The sequence below is a fragment of the Oryza brachyantha genome, chromosome 6 (genome assembly GCF_000231095.2).
Source record: "Oryza brachyantha chromosome 6, ObraRS2, whole genome shotgun sequence".
In the NCBI taxonomy this organism is placed as follows: domain Eukaryota; kingdom Viridiplantae; phylum Streptophyta; class Magnoliopsida; order Poales; family Poaceae; genus Oryza; species Oryza brachyantha.
The window spans coordinates 21,792,651-21,816,871 of NC_023168.2; the positions used below are offsets into that span (position 1 = coordinate 21,792,651).

At 40.2% G+C, this 24,221-nt stretch overlaps 3 protein-coding genes across 3 annotated transcripts; 2 read left to right on the plus strand and 1 right to left on the minus strand.

Moving 5' to 3' along the window:
• Positions 1–786: 786 nt before the first annotated feature.
• Positions 787–3,084, plus strand: LOC102705442. Its single transcript, XM_006656457.2, has 2 exons — positions 787–901; positions 1,011–3,084. The coding sequence occupies exon 2, from the start codon at positions 1,175–1,177 to the stop codon at positions 2,297–2,299; it is 1,125 nt and encodes a 374-aa protein (XP_006656520.1). The 5' UTR covers positions 787–901; positions 1,011–1,174; the 3' UTR covers positions 2,300–3,084.
• A 2,761-nt stretch (positions 3,085–5,845) lies between these two features.
• On the plus strand, positions 5,846–13,961 carry LOC102705728 (epidermal growth factor receptor substrate 15-like 1). Its single transcript, XM_006656458.3, has 13 exons — positions 5,846–6,180; positions 6,870–7,995; positions 8,788–9,006; positions 9,104–9,330; positions 9,671–9,745; positions 10,132–10,203; positions 10,595–10,693; positions 10,793–10,864; positions 10,942–11,056; positions 11,370–11,438; positions 11,541–11,853; positions 12,537–12,654; positions 12,743–13,961. Exons 1-13 carry the CDS (start codon positions 6,058–6,060, stop codon positions 13,661–13,663), a joined length of 3,549 nt encoding a protein of 1,182 aa, XP_006656521.1. The 5' UTR covers positions 5,846–6,057; the 3' UTR covers positions 13,664–13,961.
• A 4,245-nt stretch (positions 13,962–18,206) lies between these two features.
• Positions 18,207–21,391, minus strand: LOC102706015 (protein REVEILLE 1-like). Its single transcript, XM_006656459.3, has 6 exons — positions 21,101–21,391; positions 20,247–20,378; positions 19,984–20,095; positions 19,841–19,902; positions 19,364–19,720; positions 18,207–19,289 (listed from the first exon to the last, which is right to left on the minus strand). Exons 1-6 carry the CDS (start codon positions 21,122–21,124, stop codon positions 18,648–18,650), a joined length of 1,329 nt encoding a protein of 442 aa, XP_006656522.1. The 5' UTR covers positions 21,125–21,391; the 3' UTR covers positions 18,207–18,647.
• Between the last annotated feature and the right edge of the window lie 2,830 nt (positions 21,392–24,221).

A 24,221-nucleotide genomic window follows, 5' to 3' on the forward strand; every position in this document is an offset into this window, starting at 1 on the left:
CAGTTTGGACCATTATTATTTACCCTAGTTTCAAAATGGACTAGGCCTAAACTCATGTTTCACTTAATACCACTTAATATAGTAATTTGTTGCTCTTTGGACTAGGATTTGCTACTCTGGGTATCGACACTAGTTTTGGCCCATGCCTAGTGAGCATCAGCAGCGACCTAGAAGAGAGCTAATGTGGGAAACTTCGAGCTGCTTGACTCTATTCCCACCAGAACCTGATCGAGGTGTCAAATCATTGAGATTGGGATTAGGAATGAATTGAGGTTGTAAATTGGATCACTGTTGGCAGCAAATGAATCGTCCCATTGTGTGAGCGGAAGCGCTATGTGTTCTCCTATCGTGTAGATTGCCGGTGGGAACGGAGCATGCGGTACAACTTTTTTTCATCTTGCAAGCGCTTGAGCCGTCGCTGATGAGGGTGGAGATCGAGTCATCGATCAACTCCACCTCCACGGTGTGACAGCTATGTGTTCCTCTACTCTCCTCACGGCGAAAAATTCGGCGCTACGACTTCTCTTCCTGATGACCTGAATCCACCGAACGTTGCTCACGTGGCATGGGGCAAAAACAGCGTGATGGACCAAATGAGAAAACCCAGTCCAAAATGCAAAAATGGCTATATTAAGTGGTTTTATATGAAAACATGTGTTTAGCCTAGTCCATTATGAAACTAGGATAAATATAGATGGCCCAAATTGAAATTAACTTTTTAATTTTATTTTGTATAGATATAAAAGCGTGTTAGTATTACATCCATCATCTCCTCGCTCGCTCAGATTGTTGGGTTTATTGGATCCTCCTCCTCCTTCTCTGGCTCTGGTCGCCGGCCTCCTCTTACCACACAAATCCTTCCCAATTCCCCGCCGATCTCTATCCAATCCGCGCCTCCGAGGTAGGGTTTTCTCAGCTCTCCGCCGCAACTCCGCCTCTCTCGATCCAAAATTCCCGTGCCAATTTGGATGATGCTAAAGGAACGATGTTTATTTTGTTTTTGGTGCTAGGACATGCCGCCTCAGCCTTGGTGGTGGGATGTAGAGATTTTAGCTGCTGCTGCTGATTGATTGATTGATTGATTGGGTGTGAATGATAATCCGCAATCCGATGCGATCTTGTTGCTCAATCCAGCTTGTTCTGATCTAGAAATTCCATACGAGTACGTATAATAATGGAGCCGTCGGATCTGAACACCCACTTGCCGCCGCGCAAGCGGCTGCTCGCCGGACTCAGGATGGCCTCCACGCCCTGCGGCGATGCTCTCCCGCCGCCGCCCGCCCTCCTTACCGGCGATCTCGCCGCCCGCCTCCGCCAGATGATGGGCTCCGCCAACTCCTCCTCATCCTCTCCTGAGGAGATCGTTGAGGCCGCGAGGTCGGCTGCCTCGGCGGCCGCGGAGGCTGCCGCAGCTGCCCGTGCCACCGCCGCGGAGAAGGCGGCCGTGGCTGCCAAGGCTAGGGCTGCTGCTCGCGCTGCTATGGAGTTTCTCGATTCCATTTCCAGGCCTGCCTCATCGAGGAATGGCCTCCAGCTGAAGGTCAAATCAAGGAAGAAGCATGTCCAGGTGAAGCTCTTGTATAAGCCCAATGGCCGTCTGCTGGAGGGTAGAGGACCAAGTATTACTGGGGATGCTTCTTCCAAGCCCCGCAGGCGAAGGGAGTCCGATGAAGAGGTTGCTCGCAAACTGCACCGTGCCATGAATAGCTCGCCGCGCATTTCCTTCACTGGACCAAAGAGGCCACGCACCATCGGCGGCGAGAATTGTGGTGCGGTTGATTCTTGCAATGGTTGTTCGGCTCATCCGCCAATCGAGCTCAGCGGGTTGACTAACGGATGCTCTTTAGGGCAATCTAGTGAGGTCCCTGCTCCATTTTCCAAGCATGGGGGTCTTGATGATCATAAAGACTCTGCTGGTCATGCTGCAAAGAGTAGGATTATTGCTGGTAATGGAGTTGGATCTGGAAACCTAAGCGCTGGTCGGAAAGTGAAGATCAAGAGAAAAGAACTGCTTTTAAACCAACATAATAGTAAAGATACAGAAGAGACCAAAGAAATAGAACCGTCTATAGATTTTATACAATATGATGAAGCTAAGTCAAATGGACCTGAAAAGAGATTGAACCTTTTAGATACAAAGGATCCCCCCCGCGATGGTTCAGGGCCGATGAAGATCTCATCTGTATGGAAGTTCAAAAAGTTTAAAACATCACACTGCTCTTCTGATAGTAAGGCGTTGCACAGCGTGTGCCCCTCTACTTCGGCAGCTGAGACCTCTGCTTCGGTGAAAGCTGATTAGTGAGGTACCTTAGCTCATAGTTGGCAGATGCTTGTCTTAGCTATGTTTGTTGTGAGATTTTGTATGTTGAAGCTACCATTCAGACAAACAGGGAGGGCAGGTGACCTCTCCCGGTAGATTCCCGCCTTCTATTTGATTTTTATACAAATGTGCGTGCTTTTATGGTATATAAGTTACTGGGTATTTCTACCAAAGTTGTTTCTGCTCCACTCTTCACAATTATGTTGGTAAGAATTTATGACAGTTATATTGTCCTGAAATGTCGGGGTTTTGACACAACTGGCAAGAGTTGCTATTATTACTGGCAAGAGTTGCCTAATTTGTTTAGTGGTTTGCTCTCGACCAATAAGGACCCAATGAAATTGGTTGATTCTGAACAGAACTGGAATTAGGTTTTGTCAAAGGAATTGCTCTTTGCTATGGTCTTAGCTTGTGAGTGATCTTAATTGGTTCTATTCATCTTCCTTATCAAAAACGCAACACTGAGAAGGCACTAGTGAATGATCTACCAGACAGTTTTTTCATTGATAGCAATACTGGTTTCCAGATCTTTAGCAATGCATGAGTATAGGGTTTATTGGCAATCAAACATAAAGGAGTAGTGACTTTGCAAACTGCCAATTCTGTTCTTGAAACCTTGGCTCTTAGTTCTACTGCTGATCCCTTGGGGGTGCGTGGTGCTTATATATTGAGTTGTTGACAGCTTAGTGTATCAGGTAGAACATGAAAATTTTATCTGCAGAACCATGTTATGTGATGATAGCCTTCAGTTGTTCACTTGTGAACATATATGTGTGCCATTGTTTTGTTGTTTACCATGAATGTCACTCGATCTGTGAGCCCATATTTGGAACAACATGGAAGGGAAAAACCAAACAATCTCATCTATCCTGGACCTGCGGCCGGTAGTAGATACTTGCTGTAAGGTGGAATGAAACTCCTGAATGGATGCTCAGTTGATGTATGTGACTGTGGCGTCTGAGGTTACCCAGCTCTTTTGGAAGCACTCCATGACCATGCATGCACCAAGGATCGGTGAGGTAGATGGTGCTGTTTGTCTTTGCTCGGCCTGTTGCTGAAAAATCCAAGTGTGCTTCTTCTGGTTGTTGCCCAGTCTTCAGTCCAGTTGCTGCTCTTTCAGCAGCTGTTCACACGGACAGCATGGCCGTCTTCGACCTGAATGAAAGCGTATCACACACATCACAGGTTGCCTGAACTTTTTTGACTAACAGTAACAGGTTGCTGCTGCTAATGCCGACTGCTCTGCCTCCGCTGCATATGGATCAAGCCCGGTTATGAAGAACATGCATGCAACAAGAATGAATGAACGTTCTTTGCTAAAAAAAAAAAGAACCTGTACATGGAGAAAGAAACATTCCATATAGTTACATACGCGTGTGTACAAAGACACATTACATATACAGATGTGCTATTAATAATGTACATCTTCTGAATTTCTTATGTGACTGGTGGACCCTGACATACTATTGTGCATTTCTTAGTGCTTTAAGCCTAATGTACCTGCTGCTCTAAAAAGAAAGGTGCTTGAGCTGCAAGTGGGTATCATTATTCAGAGAGAAATGGTTTTCAGATCTGATCTACCCAAGTGAAGTCTAACCATCTATCATGCAGCTGCTACTGCTCTCTTGTTGGTGGCATCTCATCTCATATCTCACAAGTGATTAAGCTGCCAGCCTGGCCTCTTAGCCACCTTTTTATTGTTTTCTTAAATTTTCTGGCTCACCCTCTTTCTGTCTCTCTGTTGTGTAGTACAGAGGTGCAGTGCAGGTGAATGATGTAATGTTGCACCAACCAAACCTGAACACATAAGGGCCAGCATTCATCTCCATCCTCGTCCTCTCATCTTCAACATCAACAGTGTAGAGACTTGTGATTTTTCTCCTGATTAATCATGGTTCATTAGCCAGAAACATGGAGATTTTTGCACTGGACTGTCTCACTCCCTAGCTAATGCTAGCAGTATACTCATAAATAATACTGGTTCATAGGTGATGGAAATTGGGATGCACTGTGTGTGTGCAGGGTTGCTCGTCCCTAGTGACTTGTGAGCTCTTTATCTTTTTCTATTGGAATCAGCATTTTATCTTTCACTTATGGTTACTTATGCATGTCAAAATTTAAATTTAGAGTTAATTTTAAGTATTTTTATCATAATTTATTTTTAAACATTTGTTTTTATAGCTAAGTACGTATATAAAAGTTTCACCTAAATTTATTTTTAATCGTTAATAACCCATTTTGTCTTTGCAACTCGACTTGCTGAAGTGCTATTACTAATGCTGACTGTCGGCACTAGTAGCAGTTAATGCAACGTCACCCTGACGCCATTGCCGGTTAATAGGCTTACAGCTAATCCGTTTACATCATTACTGCTGCAACACCCGATTTCTCACTTGTACACTACTACTAGAAAAATACGAAGCACTATATAATAGTAGACATGAAAACGAGAAAAAAAAAACGATCATACCGACCAACGTTTTCGTATTTATATCGATCATTGTATTTCAGTGATGTATTGTTAAGCAATAGACTGGAAATGGTACTCGACCGATTTAGTAGTATACTGTTTTCATATAAGATTTTCGAATAAATTGCCGAGAGCCCATCATAATATTAGAAAACTTAATTATGTATCGTCAGCGTTGATAATATAATATCGATATGGACAAATCAAATTAGTTAGTAATTTATGATATTAATCATAATGTAAACATGATTGTAACTTGTTTGTCCTTGTAATACGTTTTCCCGGGCTCTATTCTTTTTCTTTCTTTGCCATTTTTTGATGTTCTTATTGTGCGGATATCATTATTGTATTCAGATTCATGCGTACAATTGTATTTCTGTCATAAAAAAATAGTAAGGAAAATGATTTAAGCATTTTCCGATCGTTTTCGTCCTTATACTAGCTAGCATACCAAACTGGACAATCGTGTGGTGTGACACTCGGCAAGAATAATAAGACTGACCGGAAAAAAATGGAGCAATTTCCATCCCAAGTAAACTTGATTGCTGGCTATACACCACCAAGTCTGGGTGGCGGGTGCTACGGAGGAAGCATTTTTTGTTAAGTGGAGCAGTGATACATTTACCATGTCTTTTCATTTTTGATTATGACTATAAGCCAAGATTTAAACTTTTAATCTATAATTTATACTTGATTTTGGGTTGTCATTGTAATTTATTTTTCAGTTTTGATCGTTAAGAATACATATATAAAATTTTATTTATAAATTACTTTTCTTTTACAAATAGACTACGACAAAAAAACTCAACAATCACCCCAAACAACAAATACCATGTGATGTGGAGTAGTACAAAATAACAACAGTGGCCACAATTCCAACAAGCAAGATTATTCGTTGTGATTGTTTTGCTTTTTTAGACAACATATTTATAAATTTAAAATAATTTATAAATAAAATTTTATTTATACATTCTTGGTGATCTAATAATCTATAATAAATGTAAATATATAGGATGATAAACGAGAGTGCCCCCACAGAGAGTGAGAGAGAGAGAGTAGAGAAGAATTAGAGAGAGGCCCCCGAAATCGAGCGAAATCACATCGCGGGGCTCCTCCTCCTCTTCTTCTTCTTCCCTCTGGCCTCCGTCCGTCCTTTCCTTGGTTACTAAATAGTGGAGTACTAATTTGCAACAACAAAGTATTTTGCTCTCCCGATCTCGCCGCCGCCGCCGCCGCCGCCGGCCACCGCCTCCCCTCCCCTCCCGCCATGGAGGCGGCGTTCGACGCCCACTTCCGCGCCGCGGATCTGGACCGCGACGGCCGGATCAGCGGCCAGGAGGCCGTCGCCTTCTTCAAGGCCTCCTCCCTCCCGCAGCCCGTCCTAGCCCAGGTACCACCTTACCTAGATCTCATCTCGCATCCCCCCTATCTTCCGCCTCATTTCTTCATCCGCCCCGCCCGGATCTACTACTCATCTCATCGCTGCTCTCTCCTCTCCTAATTCAATCCCTGCTCCTCCTACCCTACCCTATCGATTGGATTATGTACTTACCTGACCCACTAGATTTACTCACCTCAATCGCCCTCAACTTCGATCCTACACATCACTATACTTTTAGTCTAATTATGCTCATTTTGTACTTTGCAATATGGAATCTAGGTGTAACCTTCAACATTACATACTGCTGCTTTCGGTGCTTCCAATTTTCTGAGCCTTTGGGCTGTGTTTTCACCAACATTAGGTTTCGGGATTAGCTACCGTTTTTTCTTCTCTTTGAATGCAAGGGAGCTGCATGGCTTCATGTGTAAAGAAAAAAAGAGAAGAAATCAACTTGACCCTGCATTATGTTAATGCCATGACCTGTTCCATACTGTCCTCGAACAGTTAATTCTCAAGTTTCTTTTATCAGCGTACTGATTTAAGGTGACAACTTAAATTTGGGGAAAATAATTATCATGTGTAAACTGACCTTACTATGTGATGTGCCCCTTACCTGCTGGGATTCGTTCCATTCTGCTCTGGCACACTTCATATTTTAAAGCTTTGCTGATTGCCCTTCAATTATTTTCCTGGTGCAGATCTGGACATATGCTGATAAAAACCGAACTGGTTTTCTTGGCCGTGAAGACTTCTACAATGCTCTTAGACTTGTCACGGTAGCACAGAGTGGCCGAGAACTAACACCAGATATTGTTAGGTCAGCATTATATGGTCCAGCTGCTGCAAAAATCCCCGCTCCTCGGATAAATGTTTCAACTCCAGGTCCTAATGCAAATAGTGTTACTAGCCCCTTGCAACCCACTCAAGCACCAGCTCCTGCTCAGCAGAGTCCTGCTATAGTAGGATCTCAGCCCCCCCCTGGTGCATCACTGAATACACAGGCCCTTCAACCTGCTAATGTTGTCAGGCCACCACAAGCGTCAATTGCAAACGCTCCTGCTCAGGCAATTGCTCCAAGGGCGTCCACAGGTGGTGTTCTAAACCATACTGGTCCAAGCACGGCAGGTCTATCAACTGATTGGTTTAGTGGCAAGAAAAGTGCAAGTCCATTGGGTGTAACTTCACAAACTCCAACCAGAGGCGTTTCTCCACAGGTCAACCTTGCTACCGTGGGAATACCAACACAGAGTTCAACTCCTGTATCAGTCTATGGCGCTCACACGCCAGCTAGCACAGCATCTGCAATGACGAGTTCAGCAGATGTAAACCTTCTGCCTTCACCACCAGCTGCTAATGACTCTAAGGGATTGGTGCCTTTGGGGAATGGATTATCATCTGCCTCAACGTTTGGTGTCGACCCTTTTGCTGCAACGCCACAAGCAAAGCAAGATTCATCTTCACCCCCTGTGGTTTCAAATAGTTTGCCTAGTGCTAATGCTCATGGACCATCTGCTGGACCTCATCACCCCCCCAAACCAATGCAGACTGCTCCCATGCAGGGTGTAGCGTCACTCCATTCACAGCCAGCTCCGAAGCAAAACCAGCTAAATACCATGCCAAGTGCTCCAGCACCAATGGGTGCAAGTTTTACTGGCGGACAAATTCCTTCAAATACAAACCAGTCTCAGGCCCCATGGCCTAAAATCACTCAAGCCGATGTAAGGAAATATATGATTGTATTCATTAAGGTAGACAGGGACCGAGATGGAAAAATTACCGGTGAAGAGGCAAGGAATCTGTTTTTAAGTTGGAGGCTTCCAAGAGGTACATGACAGCACCCTTCCATTTTAACTTTTCCTTGCTCTGCTGCCATATGTCATGGCCTTTACGATCTATGCATTTTAGTTTCTCCTGTTTGTGATTGTATGTACAAGCGCCACACTGGTTTGTGTGTGAAAGTAGATCTGTTAGTTTGGAAATTCATCCTGTAGTTGTTAGGATCCTTCTTTTCTCCTACCTTTTATATGATTAGTTGTACATGTTCAGTTAATGGATGCAAAGTTCATTAGATGATGGCGCTACTCTGCTACTTGCCGTCAATCAATTGTATGTTGATGTGTATTGTACACCTGTGTACGTACATCGTTGTAATTATTTGCTTGGACGATTTCCTCTTACTAGCTGCACGTTGAATCAAACCTACTATGCTATGAATGCTAACCTGTCATCAATATCATATTGTTTCTTGTATAGTTGAAGCCACATTACTTTCTTTTCATTGTATTCTTGGAATGTAGAGGCTTTATAGCAGCACTAAAATCTTTTGATATCCCTTAGTTCTGTTTACATGGTTTTGTATTATTGATGAATAAAGCACACAGACAAATTTCTTTTCTTTCTTAAAATATATCTGTTAACTTCCTTTTCTTATACAAGTAGATTCCTTTTTTTCTATTTTTTTGAACCAGAGGGAAAATCCTCGCTACTATAAACAAGCTACAACATCATCATACTATACATTCTTCTGATGCTCATAGTTCTCCTTTGACATTTGAGTTTCCATTCTTCCGTTCTATTGTATATAAGTTTCTAAATATTTGCCTTTCTCATTTGTAGAAATCTTAAGGAAGGTGTGGGATTTGTCCGACCAGGATAAAGATGGGATGCTATCTTTCAGGGAATTTTGTACTGCTGTGTACTTAATGGAAAGGCACAGAGAGCAGCGTCCCCTTCCTGATGTACTACCAGATGGTATCTGGGCAGAGGGAATTTCACTACCTTCTACAGGGCAGTTTGCAGAAAACCCTACTGGTCCGGCTCCCCATCCAAGTGCCGGTATCCATCCTAAAAAAATCTGTTCTGTTCATTTCCTGTTACTAACTGCTTAGGAAGTTTCTTGTCAATGATGGGTTTTAATGAATGTTTGCTGAAGGATTTACAAGTAGAGCAATGCCAGGACAACATCATGGGATGCCTCCATCATCCATGAAACCACCACCTCGAAGGCCACTTCATATGGACGCTGATGATGCAGCGCGGACAGAAAAACAGAAGCCAAAAATCCCAGTCTTGGAGGAACATCTTACTGGCCAGCTAAGCAAGGAGGAACAAAGTGCATTAGATGCCAAGTTTAAAGACGCTTCAGAAGCTGATAAAAAGGTGTGTTCTTCTTCGCAACATTTATTTAATTGAAATACTCCAAGAACTTCCATGTTCTCAAAATTGAGACATACAGTAGTAAATCTGAATATTTTTGAAGTGAAATTTACAACTGGATTCATGTGTCGAATATTTTCATTGAGAAGTGGATTCATGTATAATATTTTCGTTGAAAAAAGGGTAGTGCGTTTTTTGAGTCCTCAGTAGGTATATTGCCTTGGTGGTAACAGTGTAGATTGCATTTTTGTCTTTATCTTTGTGATTCCCAAGTTCATACATGGAATGTGCAAATTTAGGCCATCATGATGCTTTGCGTGAGCACATTTTATCTTTTATGAAGGTTCAAGAATTGGAAAAGGAAATCCTGGATTCTAGAGAGAAGACTGAGTTCTATCGCACAAAGATGCAGGAGCTTGTAAGTGATCTTTATCACCATAACTTGTTACATTTGTACAAGCATATAGTTTGATCGAAAGAACTAGGCACATATGTATTGATAAGTAATACTGTTTATGTTTCTTGATATACTTGGGAAATCTTCTGGAAATTTTCTTGTTTCAAATTATAGTTTCATTCTCCATCAATCATGCATTGCTTTAGGCGCTGATAAAAAAATTCCATTCAACTACTGGCATGTTTAATACTCAACCTTCTGTAGCCTACCGCTGTGCCACAACTTGAAATGCCCATCTCTTTGTTGATAGGCAATAGCTATAATTGCATGGTTGGAGCCGATATATTCATCTTTGCTAGTTTTGTGAGTACTTGTCTAACTTGATTTTTTCTCTTCCTTTCTCCTAGATTCTTTACAAAAGTAGGTGTGATAACAGGCTTAACGAAGTTTCAGAAAGGATGTCTTCTGATAAACGCGAGGTAACATTCTCCTATAACCTTTGATAAGAAAATGGGCTCCATGCATATCCATTTTGATATGCAGATGGAGTCAAAAGATACATGGAAAATTATATCTCTGCTCGCAGTCCTCTCTTTACATCGAACTGTACTTCATTGTTTTCTATCATGGGATATGGTTCTGTATGCATCTGTAAAAATCTCACATTGTTACATGCCCTTGGATTAACTGCCAGTCATACATCTGAAGCCAGAAGGATTGTTTTGTGCATTCCTAATCTGTGTGAATTGCAAGTATTCAACTATGCCTTCTGATGTCTCTTGCGGCACCATGATATGTATTGCAACAATGTGCAGTCTTTATATATAGTATTTTACTTGATCTCACAGTCTTTATGAATTCCTTGTTCAGGTTCAATCCCTTGCAGCGAAATATGATGAGAGATGTAAGAAAGTTGGTGATGTAGCATCAAAGTTATCGATGGATGAGGCCACTTTCCGTGAGATTCAGGTAATCTAGTGATATATAGGGCATTATCTCAAGCAGTCGAAAATTGCAGGAAAAAAATAGTCATATGAGTCTTGACATTATTTCTTCTACTATCTACAGGAGAAGAAATTGGAGATTTATAATGCTATAGTTAAACTGCAAAAAGGGGACGAAAATGATGAAAAGCTTCAGGTGGTTTTTTAGGTTTTTGCAGCGCCTTCCCTTTTACCATGCTATACTACTATTGTTTGACCATATTCCTTTTATAGGAGCGGGCTAACCAGATACAATCTGATCTTGAGGAGCTTGTTAAATCTTTGAATGAACAGTGCAAGAGATATGGGTTGAGAGCTAAGCCAACTACTCTAGTGGAGCTTCCTTTTGGTATTTGTTGTCATCCTGTTTGTCTATTTACTTATACCCAACATTTGGTTGTATTTTCTTACTTTAGTTTGCCAGATAAACTGACTCAACGTGCAGTTTAGTTCACTGTGATGTTTATCGTAATGCTTTATAATCGATGAAGCGATTGTAATTGACCATTTACTTGTGTTGCATGTGATAGGACATGCGATATTCATCATGAAACTAAATATTCTTTTTAATCATTTGGTCCTTGTTATTAATGAGGATCCCAATATTTTTTATACTGTTTGGCATGGTAATGGAAGGTTAACTTTACTATCATATTTTTTAGGTTGGCAACCTGGAATACAAGAGATGGCAGCTGTATGGGATGAAGAATGGGACAAATTTGGTGATGATGGTATACTAACTTGAATCTTGATTGTCACTATCTATGCTATTAAATTTGTTCTTATATAACATTTCTGAATAATACTGTTTTATTCCACTTGTGTTTCACCAGGCTTCTCCATAATAAAGGAACTCACGGTTGAAGTGGACCCACCTGTTGTACAAAAGAATCAGCCTACTGTTGAAGATAGTAAAGTGTCTAGCAATGGGCCATCAGCACCTACACCGGCAGAGAAAGAAGATAGCAAGGGCAATAAATCTGCCACTGCCTCTGAGCAGACTGTAGAATCTGATGCAACTCCTTCCGATAGCAAAGCTGTTGCAGCAAAAAGTCCTCCAGTTAGCCCTGTTAAGAACACAAAGGATGGCCATACTGAACAATATGGGGCAATTGACACCTCGTCTCATGCAACTGAGAGTGTCAGGTATTCATTTTTCTGAACTATACAGCTGATTCTCCTGCTATGAAAACAGAAACTTCTCTTTCCCCCATATCATCTATTTCAAACACAAAAAGCATAAACTCTAATTGCTAAAAACCTGTCTACTTTGTTGATGAGTAAATATCCCAGGATTTGATACTGCCATTGAACTATTTAAGTCTGCTGGTTTCTCCTACATGATTCAACCGTGCTACTACCTCCGTCCCGAAATAAGATCATTTTTCAGTTTTTTGATACAATATTTTGACTCTTCGTTTTATTTGAAATTTTTTGCGATTAATATTTTTATTTTTACTAGATGATAAAACATGAATAGTATTTTATGCGTGACTAATTTTTTTAAGTTTTTCTACAAAATTTTCAAATAAGACGAATGGTCAAACGTTGGACACGGAAAAACGAAAAATAAAGTTATTATGGGACGGAAGTAGTAATACTTTGGCTACTCAATATATTACTGTTAATTTTGCTGGAGGAGGATCTTTCAAATCCTGAACTTGCTGCGTGAAACATGCTTATTGCATGATTGAACACAATATATCTTTGATATCCATGATGCTTGTTTGTATTGAGAAATTGGCATTCGCCATGTCCCAGACTGGGTAGTTCATTGCTGTTTACCTGTGTGAAACCTGTGTTCTAATTGCATGTTATATATTTTGCAGTAACCATGGGGCAGCAGATTCCCCTGTTCATGGAGATAAAACATATGATTCACATTCTTGGGGCCCATCATTTGATCATGGTGATGATAATGACTCCCTATGGAACTTCAATCATAAGGTGCAACTCCTTTCCTGCTTTATGCTACTGTGTCATGCTATATATAAGTTTCTCAACCTAGCGCTTAACTCTGCAATCTATTTACCAGGATGGAGAGAATGGCGATTCAGACCTATTCTTTGGGCCACAAGGTCTTCCTCCAATAAGGACTGGAGGTTCTACGTCTGGTAGTGTTTATGGCAAGGAACAGAAACCGTTCTTTGATTCTGTCCCAGGTACTCCAGTGGAGAAGCCTTTCTTTGATTCTGTCCCAGGCACGCCCTTGCAGAAATCAGTCTTTGATTACTCTGTTCCTAGTACACCGATGCAGAAATCAGTGTTTGACTATTCTGTCCCAAGCACACCATTGCAGAAGTCACTCTTTGATTCTTCTGTCCCCAGTACTCCAATGCAGAAATCAGTATTTGATTCTGTACCAAGTACTCCTATGCAGAAATCTTTGTTTGACTCTTTTCCAAGCACCCCGATGCAGAGATCACTCTTTGACTCTGGCGCAAGCAGAGCAGAATCTCCTACTGCCAGCAGCATATATGGGAAAGAGCAAAGGGGTTTCTTTGATTCTTCTGTTCCCAGCACACCAATGTACAACTCCAGCTTCTCACCAAGATATAGTGAAGCTGGAGACGACAGTTCATTCGACACCTTCTCACAGATGGACTCGTTTGGCATGAATGACAGCAATTCATTTGGGCAGCGTGACAGCTTTTCAAGATTTGATTCCTTCCGGAGCAACGCTGATCAAGGCAGCAATGACACCTTTGGTAGATTTGATTCTTTCCGCAGCAATGCTGATCAAGGTGGTGGCAACAGCTTCACGAGGTATGACTCCATGAACAGCAACAGCGATCATGACAGAACCGATGCTTTTGCGAGATTTGATTCAATGAAGAGCACAGACAGCCGAGGTTATTCATTTGACGAGGATGACCCTTTTGGTACTGGACCGTTCAAGTCATCAGACACCTCTAGCCCGACGAGACATGGAACAGACACATGGAGCGCATTTTGACAGGTATTGTACTATAGAGGTCATCATGTGTTTGTGCACCTTACTGCAGATAAATATATATATACACGTACAAGGGCAAGACAGTTTTTTTGCTTGGGCCTCTGCTCTACGGCTTGCAATGGGGCTTGCTTGTGTGTTTGCTTTGTGTTTCATATTTTTGTACCTAGGATCTGGTGTTCTACCGCACATGTTTGGTGGGATGGTGATTATAAACATTCTTTATACCTTGTATTGTTGTACAAGATGTGAGTTAATCCGGCGGACTGAAAATTACGAGCTACATGGCTTTAGCATTCTCAGATTCTTGTGCCTTGCATTTACATTTTCCTCCTGTAAATACCACCACCCAGAACATGGATGAGATGCATTGTATTGTGGGACGTATTTCTGTTTATTGACAGATTTTTCTTGTAATCCACTGGATTAGGAGCTTGTAAGCAGTTTTTTTTCACAATTACTGATTTGTTTTTGTTTATGGATTGCACGTCATAGCAATCATATTAGTGTCATAATGTTGTAGTTTATGAAAACTTGCTTCTCTTTTTGTGAGGAAACTGTCCGAGCTCCAAGGCAATATTTAAGCAAGCCAGAAGCCAACTGGATCATCGTTGGAGTGGTGGGCCGGATTACAGGCCCATTAATTGTAACAGGTCTGGCTCTCCATCGGCCTCGTCTCTCTCCTTTCTCCTCCCCACCAACCCAAAAGGGGTTAATTATATCTATGCCATTATAAATTTGTTATTTTTAAAATATATCATTATTATTTAATTAATTGTAAAGATGTCATTATAATTTCGTAATTATTCGAAATATGCCACTCCATACCTTTTTGGTGCCTTTTTTTTTAAAAAATGGATCATACTACCCATCTGCTGTTCACTGTACTTTTGGTACGTGCAAAGGACAATTTGGTCTAAAACTGGCATATATGAAATAGTTTTAAAATTATAATGACATCCTTATAATTAGTTGAATAGTAATGAGATATTTTAAAACTAGCAAATTTATAATGGCATGAATCTAATTAACCCAAAAAAGGGGCGAAAATTACTATAGACACTTTGGCTGGGTTATTTTGTTAGTTTTTTTCTTGTCTTTTACACACACGTTCCGCTGAACAACATACCTTTTATAAAAGTTTCTGTATACAAGTTTGTTATCTCATATTTTTAAAATAGAATTTTAAATTTATATTGTTGATTTTCTCGTTTATACCATTAAATATAGCTATGACAAAAATTAAAAGTATTTTATCTTTTAGCCGGAAAGAACACATGATTGTGCCATTTGCTGAAATCCATTGCAAAATCGCGTCGCTGCTACAAATTTTTACTGTCAAAGCATGTGTTGGAAGGTTGGGCATGTACAGGTTCGAGGTTAATAAGTCGCAAAATATTAGGCAAAAAGCTACCATTTAATGAGTGTTTGGGCCGCAGGCGTAGGCTAATAATCATATGTTTTTGGGTTGATTGTACAATTTGACGTAATTTTGGCCTACAAGTTGAATAGTCACGAAATTTGTGCACGAGGCTAATATTCATCCCTATCGGGTCCAATGTTAATACTCAAGTAATTTTGGTCCAATGCCTAGAATCCTTGTGTTTTTACCAAGTTTAATATTTTTAAAGTTTTAGGCCCAATGTTAATAATGATCACGAGGTCTTTGGGGTTTGCGGTAAGGGAGGGATATAATTCTGACCCAATGTAGCTATATATAAAACGCTAGCACTAACAAATTTCTCAGCTGGGGGCAAATGTGGGTGGGTCTAATACGCTCGTGCTTACATATGCATAGGGAGATCGATCTGATACACATATCGCGTATGACGGAAATAGAGAACAGAAAACCACCTGGTTGTTGTTGACGTGAAAATCGCACGCAAAGGGCTAGAGGATCTACTTAACAGTGTAGGTCCTATTAAATCAGGTTCAAGATGTGCCAGTTAATTTGACCTTTACAATTAATAAGGAAGATAAAATAATATCAAATAGCCGATGTGCTAACTGGATTTGTTGAGACCAATTAATTGGCGTAAAGGCACTATAATAGAGCTTTCCATAGTCTTCACGATTTCTCTTTGAACTCGGCCTTTCCATACATAGTTGAGCTTCTTTCTATCGCCGAATCAACTAGGATACCTTTGGTTCACGCACGAAATGAATTAGGTTAGATCTATTCCTATACTGTAGGATGAGTTAGTTCTATTTTTCTGCTTGGTTGGATGAATGAGTTGGACCCTGTTTTTTTGTTTGGTGGGAAGGATAAGATGAGATGGGTTGGACCTATTTTTTTGTTTGGCTGAAGGGATGAGATGAGATAAATGTTACCTCTCATATATAAAATAAAATATTAAATATTAGGATTAATATATGAATAACCTAAAGTAATTAGATGCATATTTATACAAGTAATATATTTTAAAAAAATTTAATAAATAAAATGGACCCCCTCTTCCTGCGTTGCGGTCATCCTAGGATGGATCCGGTCCTACCGTTTTGGTGAGATGAGTTGGACCTAGATCTGAGAGGAATATTCTTTTTCTGGGTCCAACCCATCTTACCCATCCACCAACCAAACAGAGTTAGGGATGGGTTGGCTCTATCCCAACCCATCTTATCCTTGGAACCAAACACACCCTAAAGACTAGTGCACCACACCGCAGCTCAAAACACATTTATCTCTTTATACCGACGAATTGGCCTAGCCCAAAATAAAATTATACACACCAACTTTGTACATAATAATAACTTTGTACGCATAAAATTTGTTTGTATATAATTTCTGTGGTTAAATCGAAACAAATTCTGCAACATATTAGCCTGGCTTAGTAAAAAAGTTTATACACATAATTTTTCTATGCTCAAAACATTATACATATATATTTTACTTAGAATATATGAATATATATAATACTTATGTATATAAATTTAAATGAATTCAATCATGTATTAACCTAATGTAGATAGAAGTTTATACGTAGAAAAAAATTATACATACAAAGTACATTACGTCAATGTACATAGAAGTTTATACGTAGAAAAAAATGTACATAGAGAGTTTGTACATATAAATTTGAAACAAATTCAAAAATAGTAGAGAAAAGAAAACAAACATGCATGTGAGTTATAAGGTCCAAGTGCTTGATCTATGAATCAGATTTGGCCTGCTAAAAAAATAGAGCAAGGGGAGGGGAGTGACCATGGGCCAAAAATAGGAAAAGAAAAAGGAGGAAACAAGCACGTTGACGTAATGGCAAATGGAAATTTTGCATGTACTCATCGGACAGATTCACGCGGCGCGCTCGCGTTAGTCTTTTCGCGCAAATATTTTTGTTTTATTTCTGGGCTAGTAATCCTGAAATTTCGACCCGACGGTACCCAAAATTTTTGATCAAAGGCAAATACAAATAGAATTTCAAGCCGAAGGCTGATACTCATCTCTTTTCTGGGCCAATGGTTAAAATTCATGCTCTTGTGGCTGCAATGTTAATCATCATGTGTTCTTGGACCGAAGGCTTATACTCGTGAAATTTTGGTCCAAAGCCTAAAATTCATGTGTTTTTTTGCTTGTGTGTAAAATATGTGTAATTTTAGAGCCAAAGGCTAATAATAACTAAATATCCGGAAAAAAAATCTCATATATATATATGACCTTTTGAGCCAAAGGATGACCGTCACGAATGTCTGGGCCAGAGACAAATATTCATACATTTACGTGCCAAAACTAACAATCAAGGATAACAGAAACTAAATTTTGGCCACGAGGCCATCTTTTATGCGAGTTTGGGTCCCAGGTTAATTTAATGAAACTTTGGTCGAACGTTAACGCACATCCAATTTCGACCCGAAGAGTAATACTCATCTGTTTCTGGACAGATGCATACAATTTATGGTTTTTTTTTTTTTTGGGCCCAACATTAGTACTCACAAACTTTTATGCGGAAGGCAAGGCAAAACCATTCCTTCGTGGTTTTACTTATCATCCTTTGGCCCAAGCTTCATAAACACAAAATTTTGCTTTGCTCAGAGAGTTAACACTCGTGTTTTGGGGGGCAGCGGTATTATTCAAGAACCAAAGCCAAAAATTCATTTGTCTTCGATCGAGCCTAAAATTTGTGCAATCATTGGCTACAAGGCTAATACTAACTATTTTTTTGCGAGTTTATGAGCCAAAGACGAATAGTCGTAATTTGTTCGCTCAAGATTAATACACATGAAATACTCGAATGTTTCATTTATTTCTGTGCCGATAGATAAATCAATGTTTCTTTTGGCTCCGAGGTTAATAATCACAAAAACAAATGAATTCTAATTTTTTTTGGGGTGAATGTGAAGTTTGTGCATTTTTGGGTCAGGGTTAATAATCACAAAATATTAGCCAGAAAACAAATATTTACACTTTTTTGGCCCTAGTCTAATACTCATGAATTTTTTGACTGAAGGCAATACTCTCTGTTTTTGGGCCATCGCAAGGTTTTATGCAATTTTGGCTCCATGGTCAAATGTCATGAAAAGAAAGTTATTCAAGGCCAACATTCACGAAATGATGGTCTATAGGTCAAAATCCATGTGTTTGTCCCAGGTTAAAATCTGAGGCTGACAATCGTACAATAAGTTTGGGACTCAAACTTGTAAAGCACAAAAACACCTCTCGACTGTCTAGTTGAAAATTCAATTTCCATTAACAGCTTGATTTCAACTGGAGTTAAACATCATGCGAGCTTTTACAACAAGTGGGCAGAGATGGGCCGTCATCCCTATATTTGAACAGAAAAGAAACTGCTTACAGCATCCTCTTATCTTAAATTCGAAGGTGCAAGCAGGAAACAATTACTAATACACATGCTCAAACTGCCGTACACCACCAATCTCTGCAGACAAAAGTACAGTGATGAAACAACCACCATCGATGAAACGGGATCCTACTCTTCCCTCTGTTAAATTAGCAGATAGATGACAACAAATACCCGCTTTTTGCTTGGCGTTATTGAATTTTGCTTCTCTTATACGGCACAAATCCCTTCCTTACCTCTTCATCTCTGCTGTTGCTTAGCGGCTTCACTCTTACAAAGGCAGAATTTGAGCTCGGTTTAAGCTCAAAACTTGAAGCCGACTCTCGAACACAAATCTCTCCAAGTGACTCCACCACTCTCGAGTTCAAAGGGGCGGCTGTCTGCACATTGTCCCCGTAGTCCGAGCTTGATTCAGCTGAGGGGCTCTTCCCACTGTCACTTTCGTCGGTACCTTCAGTCTGCGTCATCGTGCTTAGTCCTATTGGATGGTTCATAGTAGGAGCAAACCCGTAGCAAGGCCACCATACGTGCAAAGGGGCAATTCTAGGATCCATTGATTGGAATGGGAAAGAATTGTATGACAGAAGCCATCCATTTGGTGCACCATATGCTGCTGGAACCTCAGCACCTGAAGAAGCTTGCAATATTTCTTCCTTGGAAGATTGTGATACTTGCTCCTCATTTTCTTCATGCTTCGGATCTGAAGAGCCTCTCTTCCTTGGATCTGGGATGACAACTGTCTTCCCAAAGAGCTTCAAGCTTGTTTCTTGCACCTCTTCTGAAGAATCATCTTCAGAGATATTATCTGTGTCTTTACCATCTTGGTCTATTTCCTGTCACAGAAACATGTACAACCTCATAAGCTGAAGTGGTAATTTTATCATTGTTTGCCATGATGGTTGCTTACCTTGTAGGACTGATCTATCCCTGTTTGTTCACAAGGCACATTATCTTCCCCACCTGCTAATGTGGGAACATTATTTCCATCATCAGACGATGCTGGGGAGGTACATCTGGTTGATGGATTCGATACCGACGATCCAAAAGTATCTGACTGCATCGCAGACAGCACCGATACAGGAGAACCGTTCTCTTGATCAGAGCCAGATGAAGATGAAACAGGAGCAAGCTTCGTTTGCCCTGTTGCTGGATTTGTGTCGGTGCCAGAATTTGCACACTTGCGAGGGTATGGATGCAGTGGCTTTCTCTTTGGCCTAGGGGGAGGGATCTCAATCGCGGTAGTAGTCCCAGGTTCGCGCACCACCTTCAAAATGAAAGTTCTTGCATTAGAAAACATTACACATTGTCGAGTTGACTGTAACCGATTCTGCTGAAAAACTTATATGACCATCAGATCAATCATTGCTACATGAAAGATGATCACCTTTGAGAAAAACTTCTGGGCATGGCTCCGAATTTGAACAGCAGTCTTTGTGCCAATGTGCTCTAAAGAACAGTGCTTGGATAAATCAGAAATACTACTCAACTTCTTTTAAAAGGGAACATGCACATAGAGGCCACACGCACCTTGTATCTGGCGCCAAGACCGACCATACAACTTCAATGCCTCCAAGAACCTGTCGTGCTCTTCTTCCGTCCACTTCTCCCGCTGCTTTGTGATCGTGTAAGGCTTCCGGACCTGATTCAAACAGCAGGTTGGGAATCGTTAAGCACAGTGGGTCAGTGGCAACGCTGTGACCCATAATTTTTCTTCTGCCAGTAAGAAATACTAATGATGGGGGATCAGCTGGCCTTTACATAGATCTCAAAGTGGGACAAGAAACAGCTACCTTGACAGGGTACTCCTCCATCCCCTCCTTGGGCTGCAATGCAGTTGCATCATTCGGCAAGGAAGGCTTGACCACATCCAGCGACAGGCTTCTGTTGATTGCCGAATCGGATGAATCCAGCCCATCCTTTTCCTAGAGGCCAGCACGGGAAACAAAGTTCAGTGCTTTAGCAAAGAGTGTTGCTAATTTGCTGTTGCTGCGAACAGTTTAGATAACAGGTGGCTCTTGCAATTCATAATAAATCTTGCATTTGCGGATGTTCTAATTGACTACAATAAACTTAGCCATGTAAAAAAACAATCTAACAATGCTAATTAATAGTCTAGGAACTATCTAACACTGAGCTTCGACAATTTGGTGTTTGATGCAACTACTACTGTAAAGGAACGGTAGGACAATTACACCAAAGAAAGTAACACAATCTCTAACCTAGTGTAGTATAAGCAGCCATGTTTCTGGAAGGTTTGTTGGTTAATTGTGGCTTCCTGCCGGCCGTTATTGTGGGGAGAGTGTACGGTCCTACTACTGATATCTCCTCCAGTTAGAGAGAGAGAGAGAGAGAGAGAGAGCACGGCACTGGCCATATCGTTCTGGAAGCGTCTAAAGATAGATATTAGTATGACGTGTATCCTCCCAAGGAGAGAAGCATCTAGAACAAGGGCCTTTTTTAACTACAAAATTGCAATGCATTATTGTTATTAAAAACAAGTTTTTTTAGCATTAATCGGCAGAGAAAAACATATATTTTATAGGAAAAATCTGGGAAGGTGCATCCCGAGAAATCAAACTCTCCAACAGTAAAAAAAAAAAACTAAAGGAAAGAAAGGCAATGAAGCAACATATGAGATCTTTACCTCCAGGCGCGCCATGGAAGCCATGAGGAGGAGGAAGCCCCCCTAGTTCAAATCTGGCTTCCCCTGGCCACCTCTCTCACACGGCAGGGCAGCGGCGGGGAGAGAGAGTCGAATCGAAGAGGAAAGCTTCCGCCTTTCTCTCCGGAATCGGCCAGGAACCGTTAAAAACGAACTCCCCCGCGACCGAGCAACCTCAGCCGGAAGATAATCGAACAAAAATGAAAACAGATATCAAGTTCGCCGGGGGACCAAAAAAATCCGGCCACAGGGCGGGGAGAGGAGGTGGGCGAGGGAGGGGAAGCAAGCAAGCAAGGAAGGAAGACTTGAGAAGAGAAGAGGAGATTTTTGGAGAGGAGGAGGAGGAGGAAGGGGCGCCACGTCGGACGTGGGTCCCAACTGTCAGCAATGGAAATTTCCAGAAGCGCCTGGGATCTAGTGGCTCTCGAGGCCCCGTTCCCGTGGGCCCCACCTGCAGTGACACTCACCTCTTCTTCTTGTATCTCATTCTTCTATCGCTCGCGTCTCTCTCCTAGTATTTTCTACTGCCATCCTTCTACAACCAGTATATGTATATCTGCGATCTGTTTGTGTACTGCCTATTATAACTTGTCCAAGTTTGCCGTAATCTAAGTTAGCCAAACTGCAAGTTAGGTCGTGTATTTGGTTTACGCCATATTTCTAGAAATAAGATTCATTTTCATATTTATAGTGACTACATAACAAACAAAATTGCCATATGTTGGATAAAGTATGGTTCCATTTATAATAGCGAATCTTAGAGACGTTTGCTTTCATAGGGTGCATATTCTTTTCTTATATAGTCCCTCCCATTCTTTTGATAACCAAAGTAATATATTTGTAAATTTATGGAGGGAGTATATATGTATATAATTAGATAGTAGGATAGATAAAGTCATAATATTCTCTGGCATTTTGCTCGTGGGTAAAACTTATTTTTTTAAGAAAAAAAAACAAAGAGAATATTAATCAGTAGTAATAGGCTGAAAATATCCCGAGGTGTTTTAATAGGAGACCATTTGTCTTATTTAAAAATGTATAATTATTAATTGTTTTTTTATGATTTGATTTATCTGTATGCAAATTAAAAGCATGACTTAAAAAGTTTTAAATAAGATGAATAGTCAATAAAAACCGGATAAAATATTTATGAGGACGAGGAGAAAACAACGAAATTTTGTGTGATTAAGCGCACAAATAAGAAGAGAATATGTTTTGTTTCTTTTATCCAGTATGTTATGTTACACTCGTGAGGTGGAGTATTGTTTGCTGGGAAAGAAATATCCTGGGGCAGGGGGAGCCACAAATGAGAGGAGCAAACAACAGCCACAAGATTTTTTTTTCCCCTTTCCTAGTTGCGCTTTTTCACGGACACGTCACTCCTCCTTACGACACGTGTCCACCCTAACCCCCAACCAACCCTTCCCTTGATAACACTACAGTACAGTACTAGTGGAGAGAGAGAAAGATCTGGTGCTTACTATGCTGCTATTGTATTTGGCCCACCTCACTTTCTCTTGGCTTCTTCTCATGCCAAAACTTAAATATTCGTTTTGCTCCCCGAAAATCCTTGGCCACATGTTTACCCAGCTGGCTTGCCTCATAGGGTCTTTTAACTTCTGTTTATATTTAAATATTAAATATTTAATTTTATAGTTGATTTTAGGCTTTTCATCAATGCGTACTATTCAGTCTTCGCTAAGAATACATATATAAAATTTTTATTTATAACTTTTTTTAAAAAATACGTCTTGGTTTTTTTTAAAAAAAAGTCAAACAATAACACTTTACAAGCATGGAGCGATATGCCCAGTTCTATCACTATGTTCATCCAATCTGCACATAAACTGTAGCGATTTAAAATTTGTAACACAGTGTATTTCCTCCATCTCAAACTTCAGTTTTCGCCCTCTTTTAATGTCCCAGTTTTTAAGCGGTTGATGTATTTTAGGACTTGTTTGTTTTGAAGGAAAACCATAGAAAATATTTATTCCTTTGGAATAAACACTAAACACTGTTCATGTATTTCTTTCATAAGATTTAAAGGAAAAAAATTCCCATGGGAATCGTGTACAAATCCTCTAAAATGTACTAATTCCATAGGAACGAGAACATCCACTCCATCCTCTTTATTTAGCTCATTGAAGAAAAAATTGTAATGTTTCAATCCTTTATTTTATATGTGCATTCCTACGATATTTCTATATTTTTCCTATTCCTATGGTTTGAAAATCCTGTGAACCGAACAAGCTCTTAAATTCGTAAAATTTTAGGATTACACTAAAAAGAAATACTAAAGATGTGGACAGATGCGTTGGAGTTTATTAGAATGGAAAAATAATATAATGTTTTGAGTTTTGGATTCGTTTGTGTAAGATGAGTTAAAGATTATTTTTAACAGAGAGTATGTATTTTTAGGGCACTAATTCCAATCCATGAAAATTTAAGTGCTTAGCAAGAGAATATAAACGGTTCAAATTTTAAGTTAGGTCTAAAAGAGTTTCTTCTTTAACCTTAATAGTATTTACCAAACAATCTAAAATTGGACAGTGAAAGTATTAGTGGTTTTTAATGTTAGAACAGCACTGGTTTAGCTTAGAGACCAAGGTTTATATTTTTCTTGTCACTGATTATTTATTTGATTGTAATAGGAAATAAACTCAAAAGAAGTTAATTAGGACAGGTGATAATGAATTATAGTAATGTAAAAGAAAGTTTTTAAAGAAAAACATATTTTAAGATGAGTAGCAACAATAATCTAAAGAAGTAGCTGAAAAGAATGGGGTCAATATTTTTCGTTATATTAATAAAAACGATACCAACAATATATACTCTTAGCAAATGGTGAAGCTACTACAAGCTGACGACAGTTGAGTGCACGTAAGGCATATTAATTCCATGGGGCGACGCAAAAAATCAACATGTGGCCTACGTTGCGTTGGTTTGCAACGTGTATCCCTTAATTTGTATTACTAGAATACTTGTGGGGTACTATTATTAAACAGCAAATAACGACGGCCGGATGAAATTATTAGTGGACAGGAGCTCGACAAGTTGCTGACTGTACTGCACAGCAAAAGCTTTAAGCCATCTCCTCCTACTC